General features: G+C 40.6%; 1 protein-coding gene across 2 annotated transcripts in view; it reads right to left on the bottom strand.

Annotated features, from left to right (window-relative positions):
* The window catches only part of UNC5C (unc-5 netrin receptor C), a 393,542-nt gene that overhangs the window by 39,079 nt on the left and 342,397 nt on the right, over positions 1 to 12,066 (bottom strand). For both annotated transcript variants that reach the window (XM_003929536.4, XM_010340136.3), the window contains one exon: positions 9,595 to 9,682. In XM_003929536.4, the coding sequence (XP_003929585.1) occupies positions 9,595 to 9,682 (88 nt within the window). The remainder of the gene's footprint in view (positions 1 to 9,594; positions 9,683 to 12,066) is intronic.

Consider the following 12,066-nt stretch of genomic DNA (forward strand, 5'->3'; position numbering starts at 1 on the left):
ATGCACTTGGGTTCTGAGAGCTACAGTTGTTATGCAAATAAGTTAAGTAGTTTTCTCTTGGAATTCTTTTTTTTTTTTCCGGGGAGTGGGGGTTGGGAGGAGGAAATAGGTGATGCAGAATTAAGTGTTCTTTATAACAAGACCTTGATCTTGCAGGACTGGAAGTCTTTATGATAACAATAACTTTGCCAGCCTCTCTTTGATTCCCTTTTCTCTGACACAGGTCTTCTTGTGGTAGCTTCTTCTGAATTTATGTACAGACACTTTCAAGATGGAATGAGAATGAACAGAGTCCCTATGAAGTTACATAACCAGATTTTCTGATAATTCTTGCCACTGGTCTCACAGGGTTTTAAATACTTTTGTGTTTTCAGGACCTGACTTGAAAAATACTTTAAAAAAAATCATTTCAGAATGAGGACACTCTAGAGCTAAACTTAGTCCAAATGACTTTCAGGAATAATTTAGGCCAGTACAGCAGATTCATTCTGTCAAATATGTCTAGAAAGAATACAGAACTGTATTTATACAGCAACTTAAAATGAGATCTCTTTACTTGTACAGTTCATACTCAGAGAATCTGGACAGAAAGAACCTCAAAAATACAGATTCTTTATTTTTATATATAAAAATTACCTTGAATCTTTTCCCTAAAAAGACTGTAATCAACAAGCAAATGGATAAACCCAACCTATCAGTAAATTTGTGAAGATATAGTTCCAAAGGTACTGAGTAGATTGCTCAAAGCCTAACGAATAAGTGCCTGTTAGCGCTGAGATGAAAATGAATGCCTTCTCAACGGCAGTATTCAAGCTACTCAATCAGAATAGCATAGCTCTTGAAATCATGGACTTTCAGAATTTTAGAAGAGCCCGTGGCAGTCACTGGGAAGCACCTTCTATCCAAAACCCCTCTACAACATGGCGGAAGGATAGTTAGTGCTATACACACATCCAAAGCTGCAGTCCACTACTGCTAAAAGGTCACCTCATTTACCATCAACTCAAATTTACAAAATATTCTTATTTCGAATGAGTGCAATCTAACTTCCTAAAATTTCTCTGTTCATATCCTTGACTTGCTTTTGAGGCTACCTTGTTTCTGTATTTGGAGATCATTATGATGTCTCTACAGTCTTCTTTATTACAGAACAAACAACCTCAATTTTTCCAACCTCAGCTGGAATAGCATGGCTTCCGTATCTCTCGTTAGGTTTCTATCTTCATTTTCATATGCATGCTTGTCATTGTTTTCAAGGTCCTTGTTAAAATGGTGGCATCCTGAACTCATCACTCAAATAGACAGTATGAGGGAGTGTTTTGATTTGCAATCTATGTTTATATTCATGCCTCACAAAATTGTTGCCGTTGATTATTCTCAATCAAGGAATTACTTATAAATATTATTTAGCAGGCTCCAGTTACATGGGAAGATGGAGATAGTATGATTAAGCATTTCCTTTGTAAAATGAAGCAATGAAGTTCCAAGGAAGTTAAGAAATGTGTTAAAGCTAACCACTCTACATATTCCTAACATGAAGGGCTCTTAGGCTAAGTTTAAGGACATAGTTCTTATGCTATGTCTAGTTTCATGATTGTAATGATGGCTTTTAAACATAAGTACAAAAATTTATAGGTTTTCATTTGAACTTAGTAGTTTCAGGGTAAATTTGGCATCATCTATTTTTTTTTTTTTTTTTTTTTGAGACGGAGTTTCACTCTTGTTACCCAGGCTAGAGTGCAATGGCGCGATCTCGGCTCACCGCAACCTCCGCCTCCTGGGATCAGGCGATTCTCCTGCCTCAGCCTCCTGAGTAGCTGGGATTACAGGCACATGCCACCATGCCCAGCTAATTTTTTTGTATTTTTAGTAGAGACGGGGTTTCACCATGTTGACCAGGATGGTCTCGATCTCTCGACCTCGTGATCCACCCGCCTCGGCCTCCCAAAGTGCTGGGATTACAAGCTTGAGCCACCACGCCCGGCCAAGCATCATCTATTTCTTAATGCTGTATCTTTCCTCCAAACATTGGCTATCTCTTCCAGTCTTTTCTTCTCCCTAATCCTGATATGCTTACCATGTATGTTCTCATTCTAACCACTGATAACTTTGCAACACAAAAATTGGAAATTTCAATATATTCAAGGACCCCATTTGAAATCTCTTTCCAATATGACGTCAATACTTTGAGCTACATAGTTCTACCAAATGTAAACCTATTAAAATGGACATTGTCCAGTTCACATCTTTTGATCTAATTCACATGTATATGACAAGGGACATATCAAATTTCTATTGCAATAGCCACTTGAAATTTATTTTTCTGTAGTCTTTATCTATGGTTTACATATTATTTATTCCATATTCTAGAAGTTTGCTTACATCTATGGGTTATCCTTTTTGAACAGTCAATGAATGGTAGCAGTTATTATTTTTAATACAGTTGGAAGACAATTATCCATGAATTTCTCATGTTTATGCATGGATGTTTGTAGAGCAGTCACCTTGAAAGATAAAGACAATGTCTATTTCTGGAACAAATGGCAAATATGTGTACTGCTAATTATAAAAGACTCAGGTTCCCTAAGCTCACAGGTCCTTTTCTGGAATGCCACAATTGAATATGTAGACTTCATCTGAATCCTTTAAGATTACCATTTCTAAAATGGGGCTCACAAAATTGGCACAGCAATCATGGTACTCTGCATAGCGCTATCGCTGTGGGTAACAAGCTGTCTGCTGTCTCCAATCCACAAGTCTTGTGTCTTCTATCAGCATGCATAAAACTGTGGCAGCTAACTTGGTAGCTCACAAGCAAGTTTAAATCTTAGAGCTTTCACAGTTGACTATTAGTTCTAAGAATGCAATTAAAATTTGGCATATGTTCCCCTTAATAACTCTTGGCTGTCACTGCTTCCTCTCTTCATCTAAAACTGCACTAGGATATCAGCAACCTATGGCTTTTCTTTCTTCCTATTTAGAAAACCAACACAACTTTCACCTACTTTTAGTCTTTTAATAGCATTTATATTCTCTTTGAGTAATAATACCCTTTCCTCCATTAAATCTAAGGTTATCTAGGTTCTTGGGAATGTACTTAAATATGGAATTGTAAGGTTATTGGGAGCAAATTGAGACCTCTTTTCTATCCCTGTTACCACCTTTGTTTTCATATTCTCTTAACCCAGCTTGTCCCTCTTTCAGTCTGAAATTCATTCTCTCAAACACAAGTCAAGTTCTGCTTTCAGTGTGTCATAGTTAATACTATACTATCTGCCTTAAGCAGTGACTTTATTATTGCTTAAGTCTATTTTTCCTATCCTGGAGGGGGAAAAAACAATGATTGCATTTTTCTGAGCACTACTCTTACCTTCTAGTTACAAGTGTACCTTGAGAAGTGAACATTAAACTTTTAAAGAAGGAGACTACAGTGGAATCTATTTCAAGTGGTCTTTGCAATATAGTTGGGGATTGGAAACATCTATCTCTCAGTCTGGTGTTAGCAGCCGGTGCTTGAGGCAGGAAGGAGGAGGGGTTCTTCTCATCACTGACTTGGAACAGAAGGGAGAAGACTCCCTGCTGGGCTGGGGAGCTGTCAGACCTGTACTCTCCAAGCACACCCCTGGCATGCAATATTGATGGGCACCATTCTTAGAAGAGGGATAGCAAGGGAAGGAGGGGCAGTAGGTGTCAAAAGAATTTATTAACCCAGTGAGGTGCAAGAATGTAATGAATAGGGAAGTGGTGAAGTGGAATTCATAACAGGGAATGAAAAACAAAGAAGAAATAATGTAAGATTCTCTTATAGGCTTTCAAGATGAGAGAAGTAGCATCAAAATTGGAAATATCTGAGCATCTACGGAAGGAGTTAGGCAGGATAAGATTTAACTATGTGAAAACTAAGGTCAGAGTGTGTAACAGTTCCTTTATTTATACAAAGGAAGATATTAAAATACATAGAAAATAGCAGAAAATAAATTTCTTGGATTCATGTTTTTGCAGAGAAGAGCTTCACTATGTCTCATGTGTTTTCTAAGCAATTCAAGCAAACAACTTGTAAATATCAATTGCAGGTGATATGAAAATGAACATAGGGCAAAAATTAGCTGCAGAAGAGGCAATTAGGTAGAAAATCAGCAAAGAACAATGATTAAAAATTTAAATGTTTTCCAAAGTCCAACAAGGATAATATTCCAGTAAATGTTGGATGGGTGCTGAGTCCTCTAGGACAAAGCCCACAGAGAGAAATTTCAGTTTCCTGTTGGAAATGTTTTCTCATCCTTTGTCAGTATCAGTGAGGAGAACTTCTAATCAAGAGTGCATAATTTACAAAACTTTCACATAAGCCATTGCATTACCTGCTCATGGCACACCTGTAAGTTTGTTAGTGTATGTTTATTACCTCTTTTCCAGAAGAGGAAACTGAAATCTGCAGATATTAACACACTTGTCTAGGGATGTAAAGCACGGTTTCAAACACAAATCATTTAATTTCTTTCACACAATGCTGTATTTTGGGTCGCTTAGAGTGGGTTTAAGTCTTTGTGAAACTATTATTGTCTGTTACCTAGAGCAGGCTCAAAATTCCTTGAAAAGAATCTGTCTCCATCCACCTCTGTGGGAACAGGAGATGCTTTCTAGTAATGGACATCTCTTTTGTCTGGTCCCTCAGGATGATAATCCCACCCCAGGCTCAGCTGCCTTTTAAAGCACAGGCCTTCACACATAACTGGCAACTTGAAATATTTGCACTCTAGGTACCTGACAGGGACTATCTAACTCACTTGCTATCAAAAGCTCAATTGTGCAAAAATAATATTTATGAAAGCCACTCCAAAGGGCGTGCCACCATTTCCCTAGACAGACCAAAATCTATCCCTGGATTAAGCCAGAACTGATAAGCATTATGCTTATCTACTTCACTGAGGGACACTGATAGAAGCAGCCCTTGAAACTCATTGCTGTTTTTCTTTTAAGGATGCTGTTCACTGTATTAGCAAAATGTCTTCTTTATGAGAAACCAAAGGAAAAATAATTGAGTTTCTTCTGAGCATATTTTTTTCCTCATGGACACGCAGATCTTGTTACTTAACACATTCCCTTATTGAAAGGCTCAGAAATAGTAAATTCACGACCTGGTACCAGCAAATGTACTGGGACCAGGTACATTTACATTAACTATTTTATATTCTAACTGCTTGCCTACTTTATCTTATCTTTCATAACTTTATTTTCCCCATTTTCTTCCTTTTATCCACTTATTTAAATTTATTCCTCTTATCAAAAAGAAGTGTTTTCATAAACTACCTTGAAGCATTTCTTTATAAGTAGGATTTCAATAAATGTACATTGTCAAGAACAGTATGGGGATAAGATTTAAATATATCTGGACTCACTAACCCCCACCGTTAGTCTTTTTATAGCTTTTCCTTCAAACCGAGGAAGTTGAGGCTCATGAATGAGAAAGGACTCTACTAAAAGGAGAAAGATCACTGTGTTTCCTTGAGACAGAATAATATCAACTACTATTTTACAAAGTTCCAAAAAATAACATGTTAAGCAAATCTATCTCCTATATGATTACCTACATAGGGAATTTTGGACCTCTATTTATCGTAACACATTACTTTATTATTTATATTTAATAGCTATATATGATATATCAGTTGCCTCACCACTAACTCGCATCTTAAACCATTACTAAGGGGATTTCACCAATTAAAAAAAAAATCCTAAGGGCCATTATGGTCCCACAGTCAGTTGACAAATCTAATCATCTTTTTGTTCTTCCTCTTTCTTTATGTGTTCACTTTAATAACATCTGTTTTCAGGCTCCATCTTGGAGCTCTCTTTACCTTTGATTTTCGAGATCCTATTTATACCACAGTTTGTCTGTCTACTCTTAAAACCTTCATTCATTCATTCAGAAATATTCATTGAGGAGCCACTACTCATAACACAGTAATATGTTAAGACGGGTGCTAGATGCAAACTCTTCATTTGCCTTATCCTTACATGTTCCATTTCATTTCTCTCGTCACGCCCAAACCTTCTTAGGAATACTTCTTGAAGTTCTTTCCCCAGTTCTTTTTGCCTCTGCATTTTCTCGGCTGGAGGTTCCTTCTCTGCCGTGACTTCACTTCCAAGTCCCTAGCAGGAATCCACATTCCCACTAACACTGAATACATCCTCACTGGCATCTGTCCTCTCCCCTGGAGCCATCGCTGCCACTCACCTTTCTCACAATTCTCACAGTGCCCCAGGCTTGATTTCTGAATCTATTCTGTGTGTTCTGCCTCTCTTTTGCAACACTTCTAGCAAGCTGTGAAATACTTTCTCTTCTGAAGTACATTCTCTCTACCCACTTTCCATTCTCTCAGCTTGGGGCCTGGCTCACCCTCTGGCCTGGCTCTTCCTCCTCCTCTTCCTTTCACCTGCATTACTGCCAGGGCCACCCCAGCACCAAGCCTTCTGGGCAAGTCCTTCTGTTCCCTCCACCCATGCATCCAGGGCACTGTCACCGGATCAATCATTAAAAAGCGCTGCTATTCCCGTGTCACTCAGCTGCTCAGAAACTTTCCGTGGCCCCCTGCAGTTTACAAAGTGGTGTCCTATTTACCTTTATATTTGGAATTTCTAAATCGATTTCTTGATCTGATGAAACTGCTAGGTGAGAGTACACAATGCAGAGAAAAGGGCAAATCAGCTTTCATGTCTTCAACTCAAATTATTTTTCAACAAGAATAGATAAGGACAAAATTTCTGTCCAGGTCGAGTTCGTTTGTGCCAACTGCTACTAGAAACAAGGCAAAAAGGCCCATGTGAGCAGCATTCATTGTGGACATCGTATCCACCAGGAAAACAAAGATCTCTGCCCCCTCTCCAGAGATCTGTAAAGGAGGAGAGGTGGAAAACCCGCGCTCAGCCTTGCAGCTCTGTACCCTCGATGGTCGGAGAATTCCTGTTCCATCTCTGTGGCTCATTGAGGCTATTCAGCTGCCATCCTGCACTGTTGCTTAGAGCATATTCAGTAACAGTAAGACCCCTCTTGTCACATCCACTATGCCACATGTAATTAAGTTCACGCCTCTCTTCAGACAATTCACTTCCACAGATGACCAGCTGGATCCCATCCAACTGGAAACATACCCAGATTGGGATGCAATGAAAGGAACCAGAGAGAAGGAAAATGGAGAAAACTGCTCAGAATTTTCCTCCGAAAGCATAGTAACATCACAGCTCCTGAGGTGCTCACAGAGTCTTCTCCCAAAGAAGTTCTGTCACGTATCATGTGTGGATAGAAAGGATCTTTAGTGAGCAATAGGAAGCGTATCCAAAAATGCACCATAATAAGTAGGCAGAGGTGTGGTTTGTGCATGGGTGCAATGGAGGAGGATGGCACATTAGGAAGCAGAAAGCGCTTTGTGGTCAGAAAAGCCTGAGTTTCAATTCTGCCTCACTCAGCTACTAACTGTGAAACCTGGGCTATGGAACCCAATTCCCCTGTGCCTCAGTTTCTTCATCTTTAAAGTGGAGCTCATCACAGCTTGCAGGGTGTAATGAGAAGTGAAATTAAGAGTTTGCCGGATGAAGGGCAGGATGCCTTGTATTATGACTATGTTCTAAAGCACATTCCTGCCACTGTGTTTTCATGATAAAAATGCATCTGGTTCATAAGAGAAAACTAGTGATGAGAAGACTTCTCATTTATGTGACACGGTTAGCCTCCTGTGCTTGTTCCTTTGTACATAGTCTCTGGAATGTATTTTCTTTGGAGAGCTTGAGGTTTCTCTAGCTTTATTTTTATAAACAGAACTTCTTTGATGCACACTAAATTCAACAGAATAATTCCCTCTGCATCTAACTTCAGATGGTAGGCATAGCAAGGAGTGATTTCTGGTTTCCTTTTCATTATAGTCAAAGACAGAAAAGTGCCTAGCTTTATCAATTTTCTGTTTTCTCTTTCCTTCATCTGAAATGTACAATTATCCTGGTTAGGGTGCCAAGGAAACTGTGGGAAGAGCAGGCAAGTGAGTGTACACACTTCTTTCAGCTTCGGCCCGTGCCTGCAGAAGCCCCTTGAGGCTTGATCTTCAGCTGCAGATAATGAGAAGCGGGATGGCGAATAAGAGAGCCCTGGCAATTCACTGTTTCTCACCATAAAGCACAAGCTAATACTTACCTCTGTTTAAACAAAACGTCTACATTGGCAAAGGCCTTGATGGACAGATGTACTTAATGCTAACCTTGACTCTGGAGGAGAGAAGGCAAAATAAAATAAAGAGGAGATCTTGGAGTTTGCTCCCCTTCTTTTCTCCTGATGCAAAAGAAGGGAGATTTGAGGGCCTGTGAATGTTGCTTTGCATTGGGAATGAAAAAAATGAATATTTGATGTGAGTAAATAGAAGCCTTTTAGTGATTTTCGGTTGCTCAAATTTAAGGCATGAATAATGCTCAGGAATTGTGTTATATTCTTAGACAGGCTAGTATTTATGTAGGTGGAGGCACAACACCTGAGGAAAAAAATGTTCTGGGTCACACCGATTATAAATGCCAATATCTCCACCTGAGAGCTTAATAAGAATGCGTTATGGCTAGTGAAGAACAAGACTAAAAATGGGTGTTTTTCTGAGGATGCGAGCTGGGAAAAGAAAAGGTATAATGTGTTATAATGATAACCTAGTTCTACATTGTCACTCATGCTTTATATTCAGAGCTCAGGGCTGAGGAGCGGAAGCTTTTCCCCTTGGGAAAAACAATGATAATTACATGATGAGGATCTCCATTTTAACAACATCTTTCATTTGAAGATCTGGCTGTGCTTCAGAAGCATTAATCAGGCCTCTAAAGCACTGTTTAACACACGCATTTTACATGGAAACTCATCAAGAAAGACCAAATACGATTTGTCAGAGGCCAAACTGAAAACTGCATTTAGGACTTCTCAATGCCTCTTGTTACTTTTACTTAAAATAACTTCACCTTTATGATTATGACACATTCTAAACAAAACCTTTAATTCAGCCTAGTTTTATTAAATCCCAGACCCATTCTGAATGACCTAATGTGGAATTTATCAGTGCTAAACATAAGAAGGAAATTGGTAGCACTTAAACCACAGGACAGTCACAAAAGGAAGAATCTGTGGGTAAGAATTAAGGGCTAGGCTTAGTGGGACTGGTAGGGATGGGGAGACTTGTTCAATCCTTTGTGACCTTTGACTCTGTAATGGGAACAGGCTGGATTCCTGAGCCAGATCCCATGAAGTCCATGTCTTTGTCTCTACCCACATGTCTGTCTGACAATCTAGGGATCACACTTGTGGATGTTTTTCCAGGAAATATGGCAACATGTCCACTTGGGAAAAGATATCTAGCCTTCTACCCATATTCAAGATCTGCAAAGTGTCTAGAGTTTCAAAGACAAAGAGAAGTAAAACCTGACCTTTTGTAGGTCAAGGGAAAAAAAATGTATATCAGAAAATGTATGCAAGGCACTCGAGGCAAAAATATGTTGGGTTTATTGTGTCTGCTGTATAATTCTCCTCCAAGTTAGACATTGATAAAGTCAGTACACCAGAAAAAGCATATTTACCTCATGGTTTCTTTCCTGTGTACAGTCACATACATTTCATAGACTCTCCCTTGAGGAATGGCCCCAGCGGGAATCAGCAAACTGACTCCTGAATAGCAAAAGAGAAAAGCAGTCACATAAGACCGAGGAAGCAAAGCTTTTGCAGCACGTAAAAGGGAATGAGATTTTGTGACCGCGCAGCCATAAGCCTGCTTCGTTTTCTCTAAAGACATGTAAATATTCCGAGTTGTTCCATTTTCCTTCCTCATCGGCCTCCTTACCACAGCTCCCTCTGAACTCTTAGGGAATTAAAGGAATGATGTAACTTTTTAAACTCTTGTTTTATTTAAGAAACAGACAGATGGTCCCACTGTTGTTTTCCTTGCAAGACAAGGGGAAAACCAACAACTGCTCAAAATTTCAAAGAGCTGTAAGGATGCATCATTTCTAATTTTTTTGAAACATCTCCACGAGATTCAAAGTCAGGGAAATGCCAACTTCAACCACAAAAATAATGTATTTTTGAAATATCTGGTTGGCGTCAGTGTAATTCCATAATGGCATAAGAATTGGTGAAGACTGTCTATTGTGCATAGCTCTAGAAATTGAACAGTAAACAGTAATTGCTAGGTTAGTCACAGCAGGTCAAAGCGTTTCTAGTTAGTTCGAACTTGTGCCCTTTTGCAGGACTATTAGATTGGGCTGTGTTCTAAGCTGTGTCTGCCGTAGCAGTGGTTTGCAAATTTGAGCTCACATCAGAACCACCTGGAGAGCTTGTTAAACCACAGAATCCTGGTCCCTACCCCCGGAGTTTCTGATTCAAAGACATGAGTGTGGTGTAGGAGATTTTTTTAGTTCAACCAGTTGCCAGGTGATCCCCAGTTTGGTGATCTGGGGCCCACACCATTGCTCATCATCACAAGGAATGATTCAGGGTAGACAGCACTCCAAAGACGTTCGATTCCATCGTTTGATTCCCATAAAATCCAGCTTACCTCAGTCCCACACAAATTTATAAAGCATCTTTGTGACTATAGTGTTTGGCACTGTTGTGAATTTCAAGGAGAAGACAGTCTTTTGTCTTTCATTAATTTATACTTTAATTTGCGAGGAAATGGAATATGCCAAACGAGCATGAGGTAATACAAAAACTTGCCTGATCACACTTTTCTCTCAAGAGAAAAGAATGGAGAGTTAAGAGGTAGTAGTTATTCACAGACCTTTATGTAACTGGTTGAAGATGTCGAGCCATGGCCTTCTTGAGAAGGGAAGTGATGTGAGAGCCCTGGTGGTGTAAGAAGTAGACTGTTGGCCGGGCGTGGTGGCTCATGCCTATAATCGAAGCACTTTCGAGGCCAAGGCGGGTGGATCACCTGAGGTCGGGAGTTCAAGACCAGCCTGACCAACATGGTGAAACTCTGTCTTAAAGGAAAAAAAAAAAAAAGTAGACTGCCATCGTACAGAATGATTTGTGGAGGACACAGCAACGAGATCACACGTGAGGCTACCCAGCCTCAGTGCTTTTATTTTTTTTCATTGAAAACATAAAACATATCTTCATCTTTGTTATCGGGATGAAACAGCATCATGAGTATAAAGTAACAGGTAACTATTGCTTGTCGACTAAATGAAATATAATATGTTGATCACCATTGCCTCATACATAGGAAGAATTTAAAACATGCTAGCTCATTCCCTTCCACTTAAGAAGCCCTCATAATGCTGGGAAGATGGCTGCCTAAGAACAGCTCAGGACTTCAGCTCCCAGTGAAAGTGCAGAGGGTGAGTGGACGCCACATTTCCAGACGAACTCTTATTGCCCACAGACCAGGAGATACCCAGGCAGAGGGGTCGCCAGCGTCGCAGTCCCAGCCGGTGCGGCTGTTTTGGCCCCCGTGGGGCTGATTCCACCCGCGCGGCTGCTGTGACCACGCCCATTTGCTGCGGTTCTCCGTACAAAAGCCACTGGTCTGGGAGCCCTCTTAGCTGGCGAGCAGAGCCCTGAGACGGCAGAGTTGCCCATTCATCTGAAATAGCGAGCCAGGCCAGGAGATTCCTAGGCAAAAAATCCGCCAGGAGCCGGCGCCACAGTTCGAGCCGACTCAGCGAGTCGCAGCACGGGAGATCCCGGTGCCTTTTCAACAAGCGACTGGAACGCGGGTTCGTTCAACTTAAAAGAAAAGACTCTGAGTCAGGGAGCCAGGTGATCAGGCTCCGTTGGTCCCAGCCCTCCATCCCTAACAACAACGAAAACAAAAACAGTAATTGGAAACCCTCTGGGTTGAGCCCTACAAACCAAGCACAGCTGAACCTGGATGGTCCGGCTCGGCGGGGGAGGGGCTTCTGCCATTACTGAGACTCTCCACCGCTACGGAGGCAGGCCCCTGTTGCCGAGGCAACCTGCCACAACAGAGAGAGTCCGCCATAACAGAGGCGGGGCCACCGTTGCAGAGACAGTTCTAACTACGACCATATAAACAGGACTGCAGGAAA

This window comes from Saimiri boliviensis, chromosome 3 (genome assembly GCF_048565385.1).
Source record: "Saimiri boliviensis isolate mSaiBol1 chromosome 3, mSaiBol1.pri, whole genome shotgun sequence".
Lineage (NCBI taxonomy): Eukaryota > Metazoa > Chordata > Mammalia > Primates > Cebidae > Saimiri > Saimiri boliviensis.